The sequence below is a fragment of the Balaenoptera borealis genome (assembly GCF_965194805.1).
Source record: "Balaenoptera borealis genome assembly, chromosome: 13".
Taxonomy (NCBI): Eukaryota; Metazoa; Chordata; class Mammalia; order Artiodactyla; family Balaenopteridae; genus Balaenoptera; species Balaenoptera borealis.
The window spans coordinates 64471264-64497499 of NC_138870.1; the positions used below are offsets into that span (position 1 = coordinate 64471264).

The 26236-nt window shown below is 37.7% G+C and overlaps 1 protein-coding gene and 1 pseudogene across 2 annotated transcripts in view; one reads left to right on the top strand and one right to left on the bottom strand.

Annotated features, from left to right (window-relative positions):
• The first annotated feature begins 424 nt into the window (after positions 1 to 424).
• The window catches only part of ZDHHC17 (zDHHC palmitoyltransferase 17), a 100174-nt gene continuing 74362 nt past the window's right edge, over positions 425 to 26236 (top strand). The window contains exon 1 of the mRNA XM_082351640.1: positions 425 to 650. Coding sequence (XP_082207766.1) covers positions 558 to 650 — 93 coding nt within the window. The 5' untranslated portion in view covers positions 425 to 557. The remainder of the gene's footprint in view (positions 651 to 26236) is intronic.
• Positions 20303 to 24569, bottom strand: LOC309609791 (small ribosomal subunit protein uS10 pseudogene; annotated as a pseudogene). Its single transcript has one exon. The product of its transcript is annotated as a small ribosomal subunit protein uS10 pseudogene (transcript).

Genomic DNA, 26236 nt, shown 5'->3' on the forward strand with positions numbered 1-26236 from the left:
TTCAAGCCTGAGAGCCAAAAACCTAGTACCTGGAGCGAAGTGATGGTTCCACTCCGGGTCTCTGAGAAGGAGTCCCGGGGGTATCGTATCGGGACAGTGGGGTTTGCGGGCTTGGACGCCCCGACTGCCGGGGATCCCGAATCTCGGCTGCGCCTCTCCGGAGCCCTGCTTTCGTTCCCGTGCCGCCTCTTGGTTTCCCACGTTAACTACTCGGTTGCCCAGCAGCCGCCTCCCAAGGGTAGCCAGAGGCGTACAGCTGCCTGGGGCGCGGGCCCGCTCGCGAGTGGCAGCGCCCACGCCCAGAGCCTTCCGCCCGCCTGCCCCGGCGCAGTGCAGCAGAGCGCGCTCCCGCTCGGACCGGCCCGGACCGGCACGCGCGCACGCGCGCAGGGACCAGTGCTCCCCGAGGGGGGAGGGGGCAGAGGGGGCGTCACGGGGGGAAGGGAAGGAGGAGGAGGAGGAGGCGGCCGCGTTGCCTCCGGCGGGGCTCGAGCTCGCCCTCGCGCTCGCCCTCCGCCTTGCCCGAACCCCGCGAGGGTGAAACGCTTTCTCCCGGCATGCAGCGGGAGGAGGGATTTAACACCAAGATGGCGGACGGCCCGGATGAGTACGATACCGAAGCGGGCTGCGTGCCCCTTCTCCATCCAGAGGTGAGAAACGGCGCCGAGCGCATTCCTAGCCCTGCGATCCTCCAACCTTTCTCCCCCGGGCTCGTAGGGGGCGGTGGCCTGCGTGTTCGGGGTAGTGGAACGCGCGGAAGTTGGGGAGGGCGGGGAGGCAAATCCAGGCCCGAGCGCGGCTGTGAGCGGATAACGGGGGAGGAGATAGCGGGGCGGGCCCGGCCGGGGCGGTCTCTGGGACGCCGTCCCTGGCTGTGCCTGGAGGACAGAGGTGGAGATGTTGAAGATTCTACTCTGTCGTCGCGCTGCTCGCGGGTGCATTGGCGGCGGGGGCCTGGTGCTGGTTTGGAACCGCACGATAAGCCCCTAGTCCTGCTCCAAGCCTCTCGGGGCGAGAAGGAAGCGCGTCTGGTTTTGATTTCTTCTCTTTTCCTTCGCCAGAGTGAATGACGGTATCTGTTCCTCCCATTTGGCTCACTGTGGGGGAGTGTAGGGGACGAACACAGTTTTTTGGCCAAAGTGATGTCCTTCCCGTGATGCCATAGGCAGCACCTCGGGGCCCCTTGTGTCTTTTATGTCCTTCTTTGAGCGTTTGTCCTTAAGCGATTAAAAAGAGAGGTCAAAACTTTTGGGAATAGACCCACGCTCACGTTAGCTTGTCACAGTACCGTGTTTTTTCGGGGGGGGGGGCGGGAGCCAGAGGAGGACAGTGCAACACGTTTCCCATCACATGAGTATCTTCCCCTGTAAGTAAACAGTGACCCTCTCCAAGATCAGTAGCATTCTGTTAGTTTATAGCTGAGCTAGTGCTAGTTCAGGCCTGGAAGCAATTCTTGATGCATTCCGGTTTTTAATAATCCATAGTGCTGTGCGGAGGGCAGCAGCAAAGCTTCCTGAAGAACTCCTGTAGTTTTTATGAGCTTAAGGGATGAAGACTATCTTTGTGTTGTAGTAGGGTGAACAAACATGGAAGTCTCTACTTGATTATCTTGCATTAGAATGATTCTGTTTATTTCTGGAGTTGGGATCATAGCATGCTTATATTACTTAGTATAATATAAATACAAGCACTTACCCATGTTATATGTTAATACTCATCACCTCATTCATCACTTTGACTTATCAAAAACAGTGGCACAGTTCCTTAGGAATATACCTGGGCCACTCTCAATGAAAAGGCTACTTTGGATTTCTGACAGAGTTCTACAGTAAAACTAAACATTTTTTTTTTTGACCAAAGTGGTAAAAAAAAATTCTCAGAATTGGCATCGGAGACATCTCTCTTTTAGTTCACACTTTAGGCCCTAAAAATATATCAAGAAATAGACAAAGTTTTCAGATGATGCATTGAAAATGTTGCTAAGGAATATTTCTATTCATCTACTCCTGTGAAAGTATTTTAAATACTTAAATATTGATTCTATGTATTTTAACATAACTCTTCTCTCTTCATAAACCTTTGCTTTGTGAAATAGTTCATTGTTTGGTACTTTAGGAATAATTTCAACAGGCAACAAATCCAGAAATTGCTTTGTATAATGTAATGGCCTGTAGGCTTGGAATTTAGAGACCAGTCTTCAAGTTGCCATTTAATAGACTATTACTAGAAAATCAACTTCCTCATCATTGGAAGTGGAAGTTGAAATAGATGATATGTACCATTCCTTTTTGCTTGACAAACACAAGGTCCACTTAGTTTAGGTGTTTTGAGTCTTAAGCTCATACCTACCAGGCCTAAGGTCTTTCTGCATTTTTCCTGTGGTTAGTTTTACATTCACACCTGGTACAGACCTGGTATAGTTCTGCTGCTTCCTTGCTGTGCATTCTTGGGCAAGCTACTTCCCTGAGTTTTAGCTTCATGATTTATAATAATGGGATGAAATAATAATAACTAATAAGCTGAGGATTAAGTGAGATAATATATTCTTTTTTGTTGTTAAAGTAAGCGGTGTCTTCCTACTCCCTTGGAAAGAAACCTAGCAAACCTTTTTTGCTTTGGTGAGCAAATAAAATAATAGTACCTTTAAGTCGTTTTTGGAGAGAACATAGACTTTTGGTCAAACTTGGGTTCCAATTCTGGATTTGTAGTAATTAGCCAAGTAACCTGAGACAGGTTCTTAATCTCTTAAAGCCTCAGTTTGTTCATCAGAAAATGGAGATGCTGCCTAGTTCACTTGGCTTTAAGGGATTAGGTGAGACTCTTTGTTGAGGTTTAAGAACTGGCACATTGTAGGTGCTCAGTTAATGTTACTCCTTTCTGCACCAGAAGGAGGGCGGTGTTATACATTTATTTTGATTTTGATGACTGGTGTAGAAACTTGTGTGGGTTTTTTTTTTTTTTTAAACATCTTTATTGGAGTATATTGCTTTACAATGGTGTGTTAGTTTCTGCTCTATAACAAAGTGAATCAGTTATACATATACATATGTTCCCATATCTCTTCCCTCTTGCATCTCCCTCCCTCCCACCCTCCCTATCCCATCCCTCTAGGTGGTCACAAAGCACCGAGCTGATCTCCCTGTGCTATGCAGCTGCTTCCCACTAGCTATCTATTTTACGTTTGGTAGTGTATATATGTCCATGCCACTCTCTCACTTTGTCACAGCTTACACTTCCCCCTCCTCATATCCTCATGTCCATTCTCTAGTAGGTCTGTGTCTTTATTCCCATCTTACCACTAGGTTCTTCATGACCTTTTTTTTTTTTTTTCTTAGATTCCATATATATGTGTTAGCATACTGTATTTGTTTTTCTCTTTCTGACTTACTTCACTCTGTATGACAGACTCTAACTCTATCCACCTCACTACAAATAACTCCATTTCGTTTCTTTTTATGGCTGAGTAATATTCCATTGTATATATGTGCCACATCTTCTTTATCCATTCATCCGATGATGGACACTTAGGTTGCTTCCATGGCCTGGCTATTGTAAATAGAGCTGCAATGAACATTTTGGTACATGACTCTTTTTGAATTATGGTTTTCTCAGGGTATATGCCCAGTAGTGGGATTGCTGGGTCGTATGGTAGTTCTATTTTTAGTTTTTTAAGGAACCTCCATACTGTTCTCCATAGTGGCTGTATCAATTTACATTCCCACCAACAGTGCAAGAGAGTTCCCTTTTCTCCACACCCTCTCCAGCATTTATTGTTTCTAGATTTTTTGATGATGGCCATTCTGACCGGTGTGAGATGATATCTCATTGTAGTTTTGATTTGCATTTCTCTAATGATTAATGATGTTGAACATTCTTTCATGTGTTTGTTGGCGATCTGTATATCTTCTTTGGAGAAATGTCTATTTAGGCCTTCTGCCCATTTTTGGATTGGGTTGTTTGTTTTTTTGTTATTGAGCTGCATGAGTTGCTTGTATATTTTGGAGATTAATCCTTTGTCAGTTGCTTCGTTTGCAAATATTTTCTCCCATTCTGAGGGTTGTCTTTTGGTCTTGTTTATGGTTTCCTTTGCTGTGCAAAAGCTTTTAAGTTTCATTAGGTCCCATTTGTTTCTTTTTGTTTTTATTTCCATTTCTCTAGGAGGTGGGTCAAAAAGGATCTTGCTGTGATTTATGTCATAGAGTGTTGTGCCTATGTTTTCCTCTAAGAGTTTGATGGTGTCTGGCCTTACATTTAGGTCTTTAATCCATTTTGAGTTTATTTTTGTGTATGGTGTTAGGGAGTGTTCTAATTTCATACTTTTACATGTAGCTGTCCAGTTTTCCCAGCACCACTTATTGAAGAGGCTGTCTTTTCTCCACTGTATATTCTTGCCTCCTTTATCAAAGATAAGGTGACCATATGTGCGTGGGTTTATCTCTGGGCTTTCTATCCTGTTCCATTGATCTATATTTCTGTTTTTGTGCCAGTACCATACTGTCTTGATTACTGTAACTTTGTAGTTTGTGTGGGTTTTAATTTAGTGGAATAGGATCTTGCAGGAACAAGTTTATTTTACTTTTTATGTTCAAATTTAACACTGTGTCACAAAAATAGTTTCTCACTATTTGTTGAATAGGTGAATTATTTGTGGGATAAAGAAATTAGCTATCCTTAAATCTCCTGTTAGTATGCAGACTGCTCACTGTTAAAACCTTTCTTAGGGGATTATGTAATTAGATTAACAACGAACCCTTCTTTTTAGAGATATTTGCTATGAGAGAACCTTACTTTTCAATTAATTAAATAATCCATTCATTTAGTCAGTCACTTAAATATTTGTTTATCTTGAGACTTCAGTATATTTGTGGTAAATACAGTGAGAAACAGTATAGGATACTGGTTAAGAGCCAGGACTCTGGTGACAAATGGAGAATCTAGGTTCTGCCACTTACTATCATCATGGTCAAATTACATTTTACATTTTTGTGAAATTAGGATAATAGTACGTACCTCTTAGAGTCATTGTGAGTATTAACTAGAATAATGTTTGTAAAGCAGTCATCACAGACCTAGGCATGTAGACTGCCAAGCAAATGTAAAGAGCTCTGACATATAGTGAGTACTGATGCTGTTGACTTTGTTTTCTGATGAAATAAGATTGTTTTATTTTAACGGAAGAAATTAGAGGCTATTTGGAAAAAGATAAACTGATTATCAGGGGATTAGGGTGCTAATCCCAGCTCTTCCACTTTAGGCTAGTGGACATTTAAACTATACTTAGTTTCTTTGCTTTTAAGATAAAGAGGCTAGACTGGATGCTCTCTTCAGATTTCTTTAGACTCTAATGCTCTGTTGTATATTGTGATTTTTCAAGATTGATAGGCTTGAGCATCTATCTACTAGGTGCATAACACTGTACTAGGTTATATGGGTGAAAATAGAATAAATAGAATAGCTTATGCTCTCCAGAAGTTAATGATCCAGTTGGAAAGATATCAGAATACAAATAAGTGCTGAAATGAGAAGTGTAGGCTGTAAGTAGGTTCGGATTCCTGTTATCTAGAATGGTTAGAAGTAAAACTTCAGCAGAGATAAAGACCATATGTTGGTCTACAGATCCAGCTGGCTTGCTGTCACCAGCCTTCCGTTTCACTCACTAGTACGTCCTCAGTAAGCCTTCTCTGCTCTTTCATAGAGTGAGGCCACAATACTCCCTTCAGCCAGAGTATTATTATAAGGGCTCTCTGTCTCAGCAGGATCTGACTCAGAGCTTTGAACTGGATTGCCTAGATTACCTGGGGCTTTCATCTCTTGCTCACTTCCTTTTTTTCTCAATTTCAAACTTCTATTACTGCCTTTTCTCTAGTGTCTCATTTTTTTTTTTTAATGGTAACTTTTTTGCTTCACATTAAATTTGTCCATATTCATGTCTCATTTTTTCTTTGTTTAGAATATTAATCTGAAGAACTACTACATCTCCTGTCTTTACAGATTTTACAAAATCTATTTTTTGAAACTTTTCTTTAGTGAAAGTGGTTTTGCCTTTTTCCATTACTAAATTTTTTTGCCCTATCATATAGCGATATACATGTGTACACATATATAAACTCATTTGTTTTCATAAAGTAGATAGAAAGATACTTTGAAAATTACTTTTCTTTTTCTGATAGATTGCGGGCACACTCTTTCCCTTCAAAACATGTCTTTCTGTCAGTCTTTAGGATCTGATGCCTTTTTTATTCAGCAAAAATGCTATAGGCCATATACTTGTAATTTAGATTTAAAAATACTATACCCTAAGCATAGTAATTACTGAGTCAATATATAAAAATGAAAATGCAACTAATTGGTGACCTCATAGATTGTGGCAAAGCCAAAGTTGAAAATTACTGACCTGTAGAACCAAAAAATTATATTTGATTGAGAGAAATGCCATTTTACTGTTTTGACCTCTTTGTTTTGTTTCGATCCCTATTTTTATTTAATTTGTGAGACCTATCCCAAAAGTATTTATTAAGAGGGGACTGTGGAGTGGGTAAATATAAGAGGATGTAGGTTAAAAGTGAGAGTGCTGGTGTTTGGCTGCTTGAGTTCAAATCCTAGTTTTGTACTTACTAGCTTTGTGACTCTGGGCAAGTTATTGAACTGTGTTCCAATTTTCCAGACTAAAATGGGAATATAATAGCTCCTACCTCATGAAGCTGTCGTGAAGATGAAATGAGAGAATGTATATAAAGTTCTATGTCTGGCACTTAGTAACACAATACATGTTAGCTATTAATGTTATGATTAGTTATTAAGATCTCAAGCAATAGTAGTATACATATATTAGATATTGAGGCAACTGTCTAGGTAGCTAAGATAACGAAAATTGGTTGTCTGGGGTTTGAGGAGAGGACAGGCAGAGTACTCTTTATTATAAGCCTTTTTTGCACTGTTTAATTTTCTTAAAGATGTGTGCTTTGATATGAGGAGTGTTTATTGAGTATCTAAGTATGGTCTTGATGCTTTGATAGGCCATAGAATAATGAGGAATACAGAATAAGGCATTTTAAAATAACAAAAGATGAATTGGAGGCCTTCAGATCCCTCAGGATAGATGAACGTGAGTGTGTGCATGTGTGTGTATTTTGTTAAAAATTTTAAATGCATTGTGGACCTCCTTTCCTCTAGAGAGTATCCTAAGGGTGTGTTAGGGTAGTTAGGGTTGGTTAGTCATTTAAAGTGTCTTGATGTAGTGTGCTTTTAACAGAACTCCCAACAGCCACATAATCCAGAAAGATGTTATTTCAATATCAGGGTTATGTGAAATTCTCTTTCAAAACATCATCTATTTCTAATATTATTTTATGATTAGATTCTATTACAGATAGGTAATTCAAGAATAAAATATCAAATAGTTTAAGCTTTGGAATTTAAAAAGTTGATTCAAGGCAATATTATATTTATAAAATATGCAAGTAAAATTCTCACCCAGTGCAATAATTATCCATTTGTAGGATGATATCTTCTGTTAAATTCTCCTTAAAATAGAGCTACAGGTAGCTAATTTGAAAGTAGAGTGAAACTTGAGCCTTCTTTAAATGAGATATTATGAAGAACTTAACTTCCTGAATTATAGAGGGTTAACAGAATATTTTTCATTTTTGTCTCAATTGGTGTTGAAAATTTACCAAATGAATTACTCTACTTTCTAGGATTAATACATACTAAATATGATAGAATCTTTCTTTGATAAATCAGAATATTATAGTGTCCTAGGCTCATCTTTCTGATTACTGATAATTATTGTTGAGGAGATGGAAGTGATAGGGCTAAATGTACCTGAAGGGGTTTCTTTGTATATATGTCAGATAACTTGTGTTTTTTATCAGTTGTTTTATACTAGGAAAAATCAAGTGAAAAATACTGTTAATTACTGATTGAGATGTTACTGTACCCTCATTCAGTTTTTTAAAATGTATGTGTGTGTGTATTATGAATATCTGTTAATTTATGAAGGATTTAATGAAGGATGAACAAAACTGGTGACCAAAACTATCTCCATTCTCATTAAAATAAATGAACAAATGAACGAATGAACAAACCCTTTTGTGAGCTGAAGAAGTTGCTTGTCGTGTTAGTTAGAATTCTTGGATTGCAGATGTCACCAACCTTTTAAAAATCTACTTGGGCAAAAAAGGGAATTTACTGGTCCACATAACCCAAACTCAGGATGGCAGGGGTGCAGTTGGGCTCAAGGATAATTGGAACCTGAGCTGAGAATGTCACCAAGACAGTCTTCTCTCTCTCCTCATCTCTGCCTTTCAGCTTCATTTTCTCCTAATGCAGAGCAACTTCTTTATTCTGTGTAGTGGGGACATGGATGCCAGCGTTGATCTCTCAAATCTCAGCTAACCATTAGAGAGGGACTGCATGTCTTTCCTTATTCCACATTGGAAAGTGGCAGTGTGTCCACTCATATGACCACAGGAGAGGGTCTGAACTTTGCCAAGCTATCTTGCTGGGAGTTGGAGGAGGAACAGTTTCCTTAAAGCAGGAATGCTAGCAGGGAAACTGTTTCTGTCCTCTGTACTCTTAGTGTGAAGAACTGTTTGTTTGCTTTGTTCCAGTCTTCTAGTTTTTTACGTACTTAGAGATGCTGTAATTACACTGCACTCATTGTTAACAGTAAATGTTCTAGTTGAGCTACTGAATAGCATGCTGCATGAATAATCTAGACCAAGGTTGGGAAACTTTCTCTGTAAAGGCCAGATAGTAAGAATTTTCAAGTTTGTGGGCCATGTAGTCTCTGTAGCAACTACTCAGCTCTGTGGTGGTTGTATGAAAGCAGCTGTAGACAATATGGAAATGAATGGGTGTGCTGTGTTTCAATAAAACTTTATATATAAAATCAGGTGCTGGGCTAGATTTGAACTGTGGACTCTATTTGCCAGCCCCTGATCTAGATAATACATAGGAACTCCAAGAAATTTATGTTAAACTATATGATATTTCAGTGCATTAAATCCCATTAACCACTGGTGTGCAATAACTTCATCAGAACTAGATTTGCTTGGTAGATGGGTTGGGTAAAGTAAAAATGTATATGTGTGTGTGTGTGTGTGTGTGTGTGTGTGTGTGTGTGTGTGTGTATTAGAACCTTATGGAGAACTTTATTAGAATACACATATTTCCATATACACCTCTCACAGTTTCTAATTTAGTATTTGGGTTTGTGGTATGTACGTTTTGAAAAACTTTCAGAGGTGATTCTGATAATCCCATACTTTATCCTCCCCTCTCTGATATGCACTTGATGTGTGGGAAAAGTTTTATTACTTTTTTTTTTTACACAAGGTGGAGGAAAGTATCTAATTTTTCATTTATGGAATGAGGCATTGTATTGTGTGCTTTTCATGTTATCTTCTCAATCTGATGGATAATCACAATGGTAATTGCTAACAGTTACCAAATTATAACTGAACTAGCCACGGTCCTAAACAGTTTTGCTTATATATTCATTCGTTTAATTCTCACACCTTTTTTAATACCTCTTTTACAAATGAGAGGATTGAGGCATAGAGAGGGTAAGTAACTTGCTGGTAAGTGGCAGAACTGAATTAGAATCCAGGTTCAAACTGCTGGAATCCAGTTGCCCATTTTGTATTGTGATAGTGATGATACAGAGTTGATTGAATAGTTAGCTGTGATGACAAAAGTCCTCATTTATTTGAAAAACTATTTTTAATAGACTAGTTTTTAGAGTAGTTTGAGGTTCACAGCAACATTGAGCAGAAAGTACAGAGAATTCCCATGTACCCTGTGTCAACAACTTGCCCTGGAGGTGGCACATTTGTTACAGTTGATGAACCTGTGTTGACACATCATTATCACCCAAAGTCTGTACTTTGCCTTAGGGTTCACTTTTGGGTTTTAATATGGGTTTTGACAAATGTATAATGACATGTATCCACTATTACAGTATCATACAGAATAGTTTCACTACCCTAAAAATCCTTTGTGTTCCGCCTACTCATCCCTCCCTCTCTGCTAACTCTGGCAACCACTGATCTTTTTGCGGTCTCCATAGTTTTCCCTTTACCATAATGTCATGCACAGTTGATCCTTGAACAACGCATGTTTGAACTGTGTGGATCCACTTATGCATGGATTTTTTTCAGTAGTAATTACTACAGTACTATGTGCATCTTACAATCAACAGCATCTTTGATTCTGAGGAATCCTCCCTCTACATAAAGTTTAGAACGGCACTTGACACATAGAGTTAGCTATCATCTGTTTTATAATCTTTCCTTTCTTTCTGCCGTTCAAGACTATGAGAGAGAATTGTAACAGATTGTTAAATCTGTTTTTACCTTGGAGATTTTATCTCCTTTCACTGTAATTATAAATACTCATTAATCTTCATTCATAATTCTGTAACTATAATCATGAATAAACTGTAGACATTATTTTCTAAGGAAATTTTGCTTTCTGATAGAACACTTGATATAAATATCCAGATCTTACAGCTGTTTATGTAAGAAGTTAGTTAACTTGATTTCATAACTTCCCATTATTTAAACTGGTTTTTTCCTTGTTTGTCTCCTTTTTCCTGTGGGTAATTGTATGTTACTAAGTTCAAAAAAGGGCCACACTTGGGGAAAAAAATTGACAAACTAGAATCTAGCAGACCAAATAAAAACGTAAACTTTCTGAAATATCCTAACATGGGATTTATTTTGTATTGTTGAACAGTATATGAATTTTCAAGGTATCAGAAATTTAAATTCCAGCATGGGCTTTTGGCTTTTAAAAGAAAGCAGCACAGGATTATTGTCAAAAAAAATTTAAATAGTACAGAAGGCTATATAGAAGATAAAAGCATATATAAATGTATATTTCATATACATGCTTATATACATTTATTTCCTTGTTTTTGTTACATAAATGGTATCATACAATGTTATAAAATTTACATTTTTTCTGCATACACTTTGGCCACAGTTTCATCTTAGCGTATGATGATCTTTCCCATTCTTTGTAATGTCTAGACCTGCCTTGTCCAATATGGTAGCCACCAATGACATGTGGCTATTTAAATTTAAATTGATTAAAATGAATAAAATAAAAAATTGAGCTTTTCAGTCATATTAGTCACATTTTAAGTATTTATTAGCCATGTGTGGCTAGTGACTACTGTTTTAGACAGCACAGAAATATAGAATATATCAGTAATTGCAGAAAGTTTTGTGGGACAACACCGGTCTGGACAGTTTTTTAAAAATTTATGTCTTTCAAAAATATTTTTTACTACATAACTATTTTTATTGAGGCATATTGTATTTATAAGTTGCACATATTTTAAATGTTTAAGTTGATGACTTTCTTTGAATTAAAATCTTTTATATGGAGATAATTGTAGATTCACACGTAGTTGTAAGAAAGAATGCAGAGAGATCCTGTGTACCCTTTACCCAGATTTTCCCAATGGTAACACCTTGCAAAATTATAATACCACATCTAGGAGATTGATATTAAATCAGTGAAGGTACAGAATATTTCTGTCACCACAAAGATCTTTCATATTGCCTTTGTATACCCATACCAATCTATTCTCCCATTTGTATAATTTTGTAATTTTAAGAATGTTATTTAACTGGAATCATGTTGTGTGTATGTATCCCTGTGAGACTGGCTTTTTTCATTCAGCATAATACTTTGGAGATTCATCCAGGTTTTAGCATATATCAGTAGTTCATTCCTTTTTATTACTGGGTAGTATGTTGGATGTACCACAGTTTATTTAACTATTTACCCATTGATGGACATCTGTGTTGTTTCCGATTCTTGGTTATTATAAATAAAGCTGCTTTAAATATTTGTGTAAAGGTCTTTGTGTAAACATAAGTTTTCGTTTCTCTAGGATAAATGCCCAGGAGTGCAATTACTGGGTCATATGATAGTTGTGTGTTAATATTTTTAAGAAACTGTCAAGCTGTTTTCTGGAGTGGCTGTACATTTTACATTACAACCAGCGGTATATGAGTAATCTGATCTCTCTGCATCTCTTTAGCCCATTTTAATAGGTATGTGATGATAAGTCATTGTGTTATTAATTTACATTTCCCTAATGGCTAATGATGCTGACTTTGTTTTCATGTGTTTATTTGCCATCTATATATCCTCCTGGGTTAAATGTCTCTTTGTGTCTGTATTAGTTTGCCAGGGCTGCCATAACAAAATACCACATATGGAGTGGCTTAGATAATGGAAATTTATTTTCTCACAGTTCTGGAGGCTAGGAATCCAAGAACAACGTGTTGGCAGGTTTGGTGTCTTTTGAGGTCTTACTCTGCTTAACAGATGGCATTTCTCTTGCTGTGTCCTCAACATGGTTTTTCCTTTGTGTATATGCATCTCTGGTGTCTGTGTGTCCAAATTTTCTTTTCCTCTAAGGACACCAGTCACACTGGATTAGGGCCCATCCTGATGACTTCATTTTAACTTGATTCCCTCTGTAAAGGGCCTCGCTCCAAATACATTCACATTCTGAGGTACTAGAAGTTAGGGCTTCAACAGATGGATTTGGGGGGACACAACTCAGCCCATAACAGTATCTTTTGCCAATTAAAAAAAAATTGATTGTTTATTTTACTGTTGAGTTTTGAGAAGTTTGTGTTTTCATTTTTGTTTTTAATACCCTAGACACTAATCTTTTGTTGTGGGTTGCAAATATTTTCTCCCAGTCTGTAGCTTGTCTGTTCATCCTCATAACAGGGTCTTTCTCAGAGCATAAATTTAAATTTTGATGAATTTCAGTTTATAAATTTTTTCTTTTATGGATTGTGCTTTTTATGTCAAGTTTAAGATCTCTTTGCCTAGCTGTAGATCCAAGAGTTTTTTGCCTTTTTCTTTTTTAAACAGTTTATGGTTTTACATATAACATTTAAGTTCAGGATCAATTTTGAATTACTTTTTGTATAAATTGTGAGAATTAGGTTGAGCTTCATTTTTTCTCCCCCTATAAATGTCCAACTACTCCAGCACTACTTGTTGAAAAGCTTATCGTTCCTCCATTGAATTGCTTTTACATTGTTGTCAAAGATCAGGTGAGCATGTTTGTATGTTTTTATTTCTGGATTCTGTCTTCTGTTTCATTGATCTATGTGTCTATCTCTCAGCCAGTATGACACAATCTTGATTGTTGAAGCTATATAATAGGTCTTGAAATTGAGTAGACTCCTTCTTCCTACAATTCTTTTTTTTTTAAATTATTTTGCCTGTTTTAGTTGCTTTTGCATATAAATTTTATTTATTTATTTTTAGTGTTTATTAAAAAAATTTTTTTTATTGGAGTATAATTGCTTTACAATGTTGTGTTAGTTTTTGCTGTACAATAAAGTGAATCAGCTGTATGTATACATATATCCTCTCCCTCTTGGACCTCCCTCCCACCCCCCACCCCACCCATCTAGGTCGTCAGAGAGCGCTGAGCTGAGCTTCCTGTGCTTTATAGCATGTTCCCACTAGCTATCTGTTTTATGCATGGTAGTGTATATATGTCAGTCCTAATCTCCCAATTCGTCCCACCCTCCCTTTCCTCCCCATGTCCACATGTCTGTTCTCTACATCTGTGTCTCTATTCCTGCCCTGCAAATAGGTTCATCTGTACCATTTTTCTAGAGTCCACATATATGTGTTAATATATGATATTTGTTTTTCTCTTTCTGGCTTACTTCATTCTGTATGACAAACTCTAGGTCCATCCACATCTCTACAAATGACCCAATTTAATTTCTTTTTATGGTTGAGTAATATTCTGTTGTATATATGTACCACATCTTCTTTATCCATTCATCTGTCGTTGGACATTTAGGTTGTTTTCATGTCCTGGCTATTGTAAATAGTGCTGCAGTGAACATTGGGGTACATATGACCTTTTGAGTTATGGTTTTCTCAAGGTATATGCCCAGGAGTGGGATTGCTGGGTCACATGGTAGTTCTCTTTTTAGTTTTTTAAGGAACCTCCATACTGTTCTCCATAGTGGCTATATCAGTTTACATTCCCACCAACAGTACAAGAAGGTTCTCTTTTCTCCACACCCTCACCAGCATTTATTGTTTGTAGATCTTATGATGATGGCCCTTCTGACTGGTGTGAGGTGATACCTCATGGTAGTTTTGATTTCCATTTCTCTAATAATTAGTGATGTTAAGCATCCTTTTATGAGCCCCTTGGCCATTTGTCTGTCCTCCTTGGAGAGATGTCTGTTTAGGTCTTCCACCCATTTTTTTTTAAAATAAATTTATTTATTTAATTTATTTATTTTTGGCTGCATTGCGTCTTTGTTGCTGTGCGCGGGCTTTCTCTAGTTATGGTGAGTGGGGGCTACTCTCCGTTGCTGTGTGCGGGCTTCTCATTGCGATGGCTTCTCTTGTTGCGGAGCTCGGGCTCTAGGCGCACAGGCTTCAGTAGTTGTGGCAAACAGGCTCAGTAGTTGTGGCTCGCAGGCTCTACAGCGCAGGCTCAGTAGTTGTGGCACATGGGCTTAGTTGCTCTGCAGCATGTGGGATCTTCCCAGACCAGGGCTTGAACCTGTGTCCCCTGCATTGGCAGGTGTATTCTTAACCACTGTGCCACCAGGGAAACCCCGCCCGTTTTTTTGATTGGGTTGTTTTTTTTGATATTGAGCTCCATGAGCTGTTTGTATATTTTGGAGATTAATCCTTTGTCCGTTGCTTCGTTTGCAAATATTTTCTCCCATTCTGGGGGCTGTCTTTTCATCTTGTTTATGGTTTCCTTTGCGGTGCAAAAGCTTTTACGTTTCATTAGGTCCCATTTGTTTATTTTTGTTTTTATTTTCATTACTCTAGGAGGTGGGTCAAAAAAGATCTTGCTGTGGTTTATGTCAGAGAGTGTTTTTCCTATGTCTTCTTCTAAGAGTTTTATAGTATCCGTTCTTACGTTTAGGTCTTTAATCCATTTTGAGTTTATTTGTGTGTATGGTGTTAGGGAGTGTTCTAATTTCATTCTTTCACATGTAGCTGTCCAGTTTTCCCAGCACCACTTATTGAAGAGGCTGTCTTTTCTTCATTGTATGTTCTTGCCTCCTTTGTCATAAATTAGGTGACCATGTGTACGTGGGTTTATCTCTGGGCTTTCTATTCTGTACTATTGATCTATATTGCTGTTGTTGTGCCAGTACCATACTGTCTTGATTATTGTAGCTTTCTAGTATAGTTTGAAGTCAGGGAGCCTGATTCCTCCAGCTCCGTTTTTCTTTCTCAAGATTGCTTTGGCTATTCAGGGTCTTTTGTGTTTCCATACAAATTGTAAAATTTTTTGTTCTAATTCTGTGAAGAATGCAATTGGTGCTTTGATAGGGATTGCATTGACTCTGTAGATTGCTTTGGATAGTATAGTCATTTTCACAATATTGATTCTTCCAATCCAAGAACATGGTATATCTCTCCATCTCTTTGTGTCATCTGATTTCTTTCATCAGTGTTTTATAGTTTTCGGAGTACAGGTCTTTTGCCTCCTTAGGTAGGCTTATTCTAGGTATTTTACTCTTTTTGTTGCAGTGGTAAAGGGGATTGTTTCTTTAATTTCTCTTCCTGATCTTTCATTGTTAGTGTATAGGAATGTAGGAGATTTCTGTGCATTAATTTTTTATCCTGTAACTTTACCAAATTCATTGATTAGCTCTAGTAGTTTTCTGGTGGCATCTTTAGGATATTCTGTGTATAGTATCATGTCATCTGCAAACAGTGACAGTTTTACTTCTTCTTTTCCAATTTGTATTCCTTTTATTTCTTTTTCTTCTCTGATTGCCATGGCTAGGACTTCCAAACTATGTTGAATAAGAGTGGCGAGAGTGGACATCCTTGTCTTGTTCCTCATCTTAGAGGAAATGCTTTCAGTTTTTTCACCATTGAGAATGATGTTTGCTGTGGGTTTGTCATGTATGGCCTTTATTATGTTGAGGTAGGTTTCCTCTGTGCTCATTTTCTGGAGAGTTTTTATCATAAGTGGGTGTTGAATTTTGTCAAAAGCTTTTTCTGCATCTATTGAGATGATCGTATGGTTTTTATTCTCCAATTTGCTAACATGGTGTATCACATTCATTGATTTGTGTATATTGAAGAATCCTCCCATTCCTGGGACAAATCCCACTTGATCATGGTGTATGATCTTTTCAATGTGTTGTTGGATTCTGTTTGCTAGTATTTTGTTGAGGAATTTTGCGTCTATGTTCATCAGTGATATTAGTCTGTAATTTTCTTTTTTTGTGATATCTTTGTCTGGTTTTGGTATCAGGGTGATGGTGACCTCGTAGAATGAATTCGGGAGTGTTCCTCCCTCTGTAATTTTTTGGAAGAGTTTGAGGAGGATAGTGTTAGCTCTTCTCTAAATGTTTGATAGAATTTGCCTGTGAAGCCATCTGGTCCTGGACTTTTGTTTGTTGGAAGATTTTTAATCACGGTTTCAATTTCATTCCTTTTGATAGGTCTGTTTATATTTTCTAACTCTTGGAAAATTGTACCTTTCCAAGAATTTGCCCATTTCTTTGAGATTGTCCATTTTATTGGCATATAGTTGCTTGTAGTAGTCTCTTATAATCCTTTGTATTTCTGCGGTGTCAGTTGTGATCTCTCCTTTTTCATTTCTAATTTATTGATTTGCGTCCTCTCTCTTTTTTTCTTGTTGAGTCTGGCTAAGGGTTTATCAATTTTGTTTATCTTCTCAAAGAACCAACTTTTACTTTTATTGATCTTTGCTATTGTTTTTTTCATTTCTATTTCATTTATTTCTGCTCTGATCTTTATGATTTCTTTCCTACTACTGGCTTTGGGTTTTCTTTGTTCTTCTTTCTCTAGTTGCTTTAGGTGTAAGATTAGATTGTTAATTTGAGATTTTTCTTGTTTCTTGAGGTGAGATTGAATTGCTATAAACTTCCCTCTTAGAACTGCTTCTGCTGCATCCGATAGGTTTTGGGTCATTTTGTTTTTTTGTCATTTGTTTCTATGTATTTTTTGATTTCCTCTTTGATTTCTTCAGTGATCTCTTGGTTATGTAGTAGCACCCTGTTTAGCCTCAATGTATTTGTGTTTTTTACAGTTTTTTTTTTTCCTGTAATTGATTTCTAATCTCATGGCGTTGTGGTCGGAAAAGATGCTTGATATGATTTCAATCTTCTTAAATTTTCCAAGGCTTGATTTGTGACCCCAGATGTGATCTATCCTGGAGAATGTTCTATGTGGACTTGAGAAGGAAGTGTATTCTGCCACTTCCGGGTGGAATGTCCTATAAATATCAAGCAAATCTATCTGGTCTATTGTGTCATTTAAATCTTGTGTTTCTTTATTTATTTTCTGTTTGGATGATCTGTCCATTGGTGTAAGTGGGGTGTTAAAGTCCCCCACTATTATTATGTTAATGTCAATTTCCCCTTTTATGGTTGTTAGCATTTGCTTTATGTATTGAGGTGCTCCTGTGTTGGGTGCATAAATATTTATCATTGTTATATCTTCTTCTTGGATTGATCCCTTGATCATTATGTATTTTAGAATAACCTTGTCTATATACACAAAAAGTCTCGCTGGGCTTTTGATAGGAATTGCATTAAACTTATCTGTCGATGTGGGGAGAATTGACATCTTAACCATTTTTAGTCTTCCAATCCATAAATATGGTATGTCTGTCTATTTATTTAGATCTTCTTTGATTTCTTTCATCAGTGTTCTGTGTTTTTTAGCATAAAAATACTGTATATGTTTGGTTATGCTTAATTTCTATTCTCTCACGCCCACTGAAGGCATTTCTCCAGCAGTTCTCTACTCATACTTCTACCTCATCAGTTTTTGACTCTACCAGATCATTTCTACTAGTAATCGTTTCTCCCATCCTAAAAAGAAAATCTCAAAACCCACACCATGTTTTCCTTTGATTCCACTTCTTTTCTGCCTACTGCCCTATTTCTTTGCTCTTCCTTGTATCAAAACTCCTCAAGAGATTTGCCTGTACTTGCTGTTCCCAGTTTCTTTCATTCCATCTTTTCTTTAATCAGTTCTAGTCTGGCATGTGCTTCTACCTTGGCAAAGCAACACGAAATCTATATTGCTGTATCCAGTGGTTAACTTGTGGTCCTCATCCTTGCTGACTTTTCAGCAGCATTGATATAGTTGATCTACCTAAATTAACTTTTTTCAATGTGCTTCCGGGAAATGCAGGTCAAAACAAGATATAATTTAGGACCCATCAGATTCCTCCAAAATTAAGTCTGGTAAATCTAAGTATAGTGAAAAACACATATATTGCTAGTGAGAGTATAAGTTGGTACTGCCACCTTGGAAAGTATTTTAATGACAGTAAAGTAGAAGATACTCAAAATCTCTTAATCCAGAAGTTCCAATACTAGGTGCTTACCCTCGAGAAACTTTTACAGATGAGACCTGTATAAGATTGTTCATTGCAGTATGATTTATAGTAGCAAAAAAGTCTCTTAATAGGGGAATGTATGTGGTTTATTCATGTAATGGAATACTATCTAATAATTTCATTAAATAAACCAGAACTACATGTTTCAGCACAGGTAAATCCCAAAAAACATAATGTTAAGTGAGAAATACTAAGTATTTTAAGATATAGTTTTGTATAATAGGATGTAAAGGGGGATTGTTTCTTGTCATCTAAGCATTTTTCTTGGAGCTCAAAACTGAGGACAGTAGTTGACAAAGGAGCCCTGCAGTATAAACAGAGGTGCTGAACCTGCTGGAAAGTGGCTGTGATTTGTACTGGAACTCTGTTACCTCTAGTCTATACAAGATAAAGAGAGACTTTAGTGGGAGCAAAGGGTTCTTGGAAGAATTATCAACCCAAGAGGGAGTGCTGTAGTGTTTATATTGTCTTCCATGTGGGTTGCAAACAATTCCTCTGAAAGATTGGGGAACTTTTCAGGAGGAAAAATATTTCTCTGGCTGAATGACTGCTGGGTTGTGGAAAATAGTTAGGCCTCCCTAGGATGCTGTCTGAGTGGAGTGTTAGAGAATTCTTGGAAAAGGGTGATTTGGGTCCCCTGGAATTACTGATGGCCCAGACACTGGGGGCAGCTGCTGCTTTACTGGGGAAGTGTAAAGGTAAGCGATATATAAAATAGCCATACAGTGGAAGAGCCACGAGAGAGAGCTTCCTCTTTGTGTCCAGTGATGTTGAATTAAAGGTGTTTTCTTTGGGCCAAACAAACACTTTAGAGGCTAGACAGGCTATAGCCATCTTGAAAGAAACTTACCAAAGAGAATTGCCTGCTGGGCAGAAGCAACCCCAAAGTTATACCAGTGACATAGGAGCTGAGGACATTTTAGAGGTAAGCTGAAGAATGTCTCTTCTGCACCAGAGAATGTTACAGAGGGAGGTTCTGTCAAAGAAAACCAGAGCTGACAGTAGTTAAAATGGTAAAAATGGATTTCATCCAGGAACTATTGTAATAGGGGGAAAGGAGCCCTCAGTATAAAACTGGGCTCAGTTCTGAATACAGCAAGGACAATTGGAGATTTATAGCCAACAGGCAGAATGAGGGGGGGGGTGGTCAGTGGAGGGAAAATACTAAGAGGAGACATCAAGGATAGGGAGATTCTTGCTAAACCAACTTAACAGGATTCTTGCTGAGGGCAAGCCAGGGTGATCAGATAGCAAGGACAGGAAATTCTCTAAACTGACTTAGCAGGATTCTTGCTAAAGCTGGACTATGCAGTCCCAGTAAGGATGGGAGCCAAGGTCAAGGCCTAGTTGAGAAGAATGCTCAGAGGAGTCTGACTGCAGTTTGGTCAAGGAGAGAGTATTTCAGAATTCTCAAAATGCCCCACATGAGAGAGGCAACAGTTGATACTGCCAATGACTGAGGATATTTGATAGCTGAGAGAAAACTACAAACAGCACCTAGCCTATGTAATATTAACTTTGCCTCTTTTTTTTTTTTTTAAATCTTATGTGGCCAATTTACTAGTTTTTATTTATTTATTTATTTATTTTTGGCTGTGTTGGGTCTTCGTCTCTGTGCGAGGGCTTTCTCCAGTTGTGGCAAGCGGGGGCCACTCTTCATCGCGGTGCGCGGGCCTCTCACCATCGTGGCCTCTCCTGTTGCGGAGCACAGGCTCCAGACGCGCAGGCTCAGCAATTGTGGCTCACGGGCTCAGTTGCTCCGCGGCATGTGGGATCCTCCCAGACCAGGGCTCGAACCCGTGTCCCCTGCATTGGCAGGCAGATTCTCAACCACTGCGCCACCAGGGAAGCCCTGCCTCTTTACTTCTCACTTTTCCACCTTTATTCCCATCTCTGGTAAGCAGAATAATGGCTTCCCAAAGATATCAAATTTTAAACCCTGGAACTTGTCCTATAAGTGTTACCTTATAAGGGAAAAAGAATCTTTACAGGGATGATTAAATTAAGGCTCTTGTGATGGGGGAGGTCATTCTGGATATCCAGGTGGACCCTAATTGCAATTACACATATCCTTATAAGAGGGAGGCAGACAGAGATTTGAACACACATACAGAAGGAATAGCCCTTATGAAGCAGACCAGGGAGATTTGAAGATGCTGGCCTCAAATATTGGACTGATGTCACCACAAGCCAAGGTATGCCAGAAGCCACCAGAGCTAGAAGAGGCAAAGAATGGCTTCTCCCCTAGAGCCTCTTTAGGGAACATGGCTCTGCTGACCCTTTGTGATATTGATGTTTGATTTTGATCTTCCGATCTCCAGAACTATAATATAATAAATATGTGTCCTTTTAAGGTACTAAGCTTGTAGAAATCTATTAGAGGATCAATGGGAAACTGACACATATACCATCACACAGTACTATAATAATTTGTTTGCGTAGTAGTGAGAACACAGATAACAGGACAGTTGACTCTGCCTGAAGGAAACAGGGAAGGCTATGGTGACTTTTGAAGTGTGAATTGAAGGATTTGTAAAAGTCTGCCAAACCTGAGATGGGGTGTGCCTTCTGAGTAGAATAGGTAACATGAGCAAAATGATACTGAGGTTTTTAAAGTACATGACTTCTTGGAATGGCTGGTATAAATAAACATGTATGATGCTTGGAAGGAAATGATGAATATTAAAGCTGGAAAAAGTAAGGTGGGGCCAGACCATGGGATTTTGTATGACTGCTGAAATGTTCTTCATTTACTCTATATGCATGATTTTAAGGATTTTAAGCAGGGGAGTGATTGGAACAGCAGTGTAGACAGACCTTTTAAGAGGATATTGTAGAGGCAAAACAGAAAAGGACAGAAAAAGGTGGTCAAGTAGACATTTGTATCTAAATGCAATGTTATTCATTCTCTGGAATGGATTTGAATAAGGACGACTTAACAACTTTATATATAATGCAGAAACAGTAAGGGCATTGCCTGTTTAAAATGGAAAAAAAAAATAAGGAAATAAGGATGTACTGTCATTATTTTTTTCTAAAATTGCATTTGATGTTTCTGCCAATGCCGTATGCCATGAAATGAAAGACGACACTTATTTTCAGATTTGATTGTATTCTTAGACTATTCAAAGAGATCATAAAAAATTAGAGATTATAATTTTAACAATGTGGCTAGATACAAGGTAAATCTGTACATTAGTAGTACTCCCATATACTACTTATAACCAGCTCCAAAATGCAATGAAAATGATTTATATAAGTACCCATCTACATACTACTTACTAGAATAACTCTCAGAGTTATAGTAGTCAGGATAAGCTAGGTTTTGCTGCAGTAGCAACCCTAAAATCTTAGTGGCATACGTGTCAGTAGTTTGCTACACATGCATTACGGCTGCTCTGGGACCCAGACTGATTATCTGCTCTCTGGAACATTGCCAGTTTCCATGGCCGACGAGAAGTGAGAGTGAGGAATTGCATACTGGCTCTTAAAACCTATTCTCTGACAGCAACATGTCTCTTTTATTCATATTCTCTTGGTTAAAAGAAAAAAGTCAATCACTTGGGCTTACTTAATTTTCCAGGGGCCAAGGACATACAAAACTACCATGTGCTTGGGAAAAGAACTGGAAATATTTGATGGGTAGCACTAATGATTATGGAAGTATTTTTTTTTTAACAACTGATTATCAATTTATTAAAAATGTTGATTTAAGCATCTGCACTGGTGACTTCAGCCTCGACTCCTGGCTCAATACTGATGGAAGTGATCTGCTTGACAATCTCAGGACTGTGCAGGTCAATGAGTCCCTTGTGGATCCTCATCTGGAAAAGATCCCAAGTCTTAGAACCTTCACCACAAGGAGTTTTCCTTGTAGTTATTCTCAGAGTCTTGGTAGGCATCTGAACTGGTCCTTTTCACTTTGAGATTCTTTTCCTTCACGCCTCTGATCAGGTCAGCACATACCTTCTCCAAAGACTTCACGTTGTGGCTGGTGAGGCTGATCCTAATGCGGTGAATCACCACCTCGGGCTCCATGGGAGTCTTTCCATTATCTTTAAAAGCCATGGCTGCGGTGCGGCTTCCTGACTGACTTGTTCCTTGGCGAGAGAGAACAGCGGTAAGTTAGGAGCAGGAGTGGGTGGCCCGAGGCTCCGCTGCAGCGGTAACCCTGTCTTCCTCCAAGTGCTATGGTAGTATTTAAATATAAAAGTCAGGAGCAAAAATGCCCAAGGAAAAAAATGTACGTGATTATAAAGTATAATCCTTGAAACATATCAAAAGCGTAGATAACAGCTCTAAAAATGGAACAGAAGTGTTTAGATCAGTATGAAAAGGTTAGTATCTAATCTTCTCTATACATAAAAATCAGATTCAAATACATTAAACAAACAAATTTCAGGACCGAAATAGCATAAAATGGCCAAAGGATAGGAACAAGCAATTCTCAAAAGATGATATAGGATAGGAAAATATATTTAAGGTTGAGAGTTCAAGTATTATCTACTCTATTTAAATTAAGGGATAATTTAAAAATAACACCTAGAGTCAGTGAGTTTATGGAGAAATGGTTAATCAGATATTGATGATGGGATTATAAATATAATCCCTTTGCAAAAACAATTTAGATATTGTATCAAGAACCATAAAAATATTCATACCCTTTAAGAATCTCTCTCTAGGAATTTACTCCAGTTAATACATTTTTGACCAGAAATGTATTACGGCCACAGGCGTTAGTTTCTACAAAAATCCCCTGGTCAATAATGGGTTAAAAAGAAGAAATGTTAAATGAGTTAAAGGAAGTATTTTGTTGTAGTGAGGAAAAATCCATCCATTTATTCTTTTTTTTTTTAAGTTATCCTTTTTCTTGGTTTGTGTTTTAAAATTATTATGTAAGTTTAAGGTGTACAGCATTGTAATTCAACATCTGTATACACTACAAACCAGGAGTCTAGTTATAATCTATCACCATACAGTTGACCCCCTTCACCCCTTGCTCACCTCCCCGCAATCCCCTTCTCTTCTGATAAACACTAATCTGTTCTCTGTATCTATGAGTTTGTTTTTGTTTTATTTTGTTTTATTTTTCTAGATTCCACATGTGAGTGAAATCATACAGTATTTGTCTTTCTCCTTCTGACTTATTTTACTTAGCATAATACCCTCAAGGTCTATCCGTGTTGTCGCAAATGTCAGGATTTCATTCTTTTTTTATGGCTGAGTAGTATTCCATTGTGTACGGATATACCACATCTTCTTCATCCCTTTATCCATTGATGGACACCTAGGTTGTTTCCATGTCTCAGCTATTGTAAATAATGCTGCAGTGAACATAAGAGTGCAGATATCTTTTTGAATTAGTGTTTTTGTGTTCTTTGGATAAATACCGAGAAGTGAAATAGCTAGGTCATATGGTAGTCCTATTCTTAATTTTTTGAGGAATCCGCATACTATTTTCCATAGTGACTATTCCAATTTACAGTCCCACCAAGAGTGAACAAGGATTCCCTTTTTTTCACATCCTCTCCAACATCTGTCATATCTTGTCATTTTAATAATAGCCATTCTAAGAGGAAATGTAAAAGGGAAGAATATAAAGTATATGAATACTGTGATTACAGACTAAACATATATAAATATTTGGGCAAATAAAGATTATATAGCAGTATTGAAGGAAATTTGCAAAATTAGGTTAAATTAAAAAATAACACTTCTTCCTAAAAACACATACTCTCGTTTAATAGTGAAAAAAAACCCCTGACAAATCCCAGTTGAAGGTCATTCTACAAAATACCTGACTAGTTCTCAAAACTGTCAAAGTCATCAAAAATAAGTAAAGTTTGAGGAATTGTCATAGCCAAGAAGAGCCTAGGAAGCCATGACCACTTAAATGTAATGCGATACCCTGGATGGAATCCTGGAACAGAAAAAGGACATTACCTAAAAACTAAGGCAATCTGAATAAAGTATAGATCTCAGTTAGTAATGTATTAATATTGATTGAATAACAACAAATGTACCATACTAATGTTAGATGTTAATAATAGTGGAAACTGGGTGTGTGGAATATGGGAACTGTGTACTGGTTTTGTAAATCTTAAACTGTCCTAAATAAAAATAATCCTAAAAATAAAGTTTTTTTTTCAAGGAGAGGGAGAAAAATATACATATAGGCATTTGTTCTTCAAATGTTTGTGGAAGGAAAAAAAAGTGTGCCAGATTTATGTATATTTTTGCAAGTATGTATATACATATAGATTAATACTAGAAGGAAATGAAGTGAAAACCAGTTTTTAGTGAAGCTAGAAGGTGATGAACATTTTCCTAGTCTAAAATTTGTTGGAAGCAAGCAAAGTGAATTTGATAGTTTGGATTGAGACAGTGGTGGTCCTACAGCATAAAGAGAACCTACCTATGCCTCAAGTTGGCCTCTCTTTTTTAAAAGCAAAAATCACATACTGTTAGCCAGGGATTGGGGACCACAGCAGAGCATATAATATAGCAGAGACTTCTTACTTACTGAAAAAATTGATTTGAAATCTTTCCATTATATTACCAAATCATTTTTGTCCAATCTTCCCTTAAAGAGGGTACATCCAATAGATTAGTAAGAAATTCTGTCTTGAGTGTAGTGCCATTTGCTGGCACTATTAATTAAATACATTTTAAAAGAAAGTTATTTTATAATTTTTTAGTGGCTACTGCTTTTCCTTATCTTTCATTGTTCATTTGGTTATATGTTTAATGCTTATGCTGTCCTCTCATTATATATTCCTTTTTAAAAATCCTTATGGTATTCCTAGAATTTAGTTCATTACTACCTAGGTTTTAAGAAGGTCTCACATTTGGCTCCTCAGTTTTGGCTAGGACTTAAAAATGAATCAATTATGTATAGAGACTTTTTTTCTTTCTTCTTGTCAACAACGCTTTATATTGTTCTAGTTTCATCATATACATTTAATGGAATTAAATTTGAGAAGCTCAAAATTAATATAATTAACTACAATTAGCTTCTTGATTCACAGTCCAGCCTGTTAGAATGATACCTGACAGCAGACATTTGCACAGTGCAAGTTACAAGCATATGGTTAAGCCCTACTGGTTTGCTAATTCACCTGTGTATATTTATGGGTTAATGCACCAAAGGCAGGCAGGTAACGTGTCTTGTAGGTAACATGTATGTGCCCTAGAATTTTATTGAATTGATTTTGTGCTCTCTCTCTCTCTCTCTGTTTGGAAATGCATTTATATTGAGAATTACGGCATCTTTTCATGCCTATATTTGCCATTGTATTTTGCCCTCTTTGAATTATCTTCATATTCTTTGCCCATTTTACAATGTGTTGTTACTCATGCTTTTCTCAGAGCTTTTTTTTTTTTTAAAACACTAGGACTATTATTACTGATATTCTTATATTTACATCTTTGACCTGACTGGAAGTTATCTAATACAAGGAGTGAGATGGGAATCTTATAGGAAGAGTCCTTGACTGAGGCCTGGTCCTGCCGGGTGGTCACTTCTCTAGGAAGCCTGGGAAATTGATCTGCACTGTAACTGGTCTTTCATTAAACATTCAGGAAAGTCCTAGAGCTGTTTTGAACAAGTTACTTAGACCTGGTGAGCACCAGACATACGGTCAGAGTCTCCAGAACAGTCAGGAGAGTCCAGAGTGGCACAAAGACTCCCCAGAACAGGAGGGTGCATGCTTCTCTCACCAGGAGAATGGTATAGGCATCTACCTGTATGTTCTCATGGGATGTGTTGCTGACCTGGGAAGCTTCCACCTGGGAGCATGCTGCTCTGAA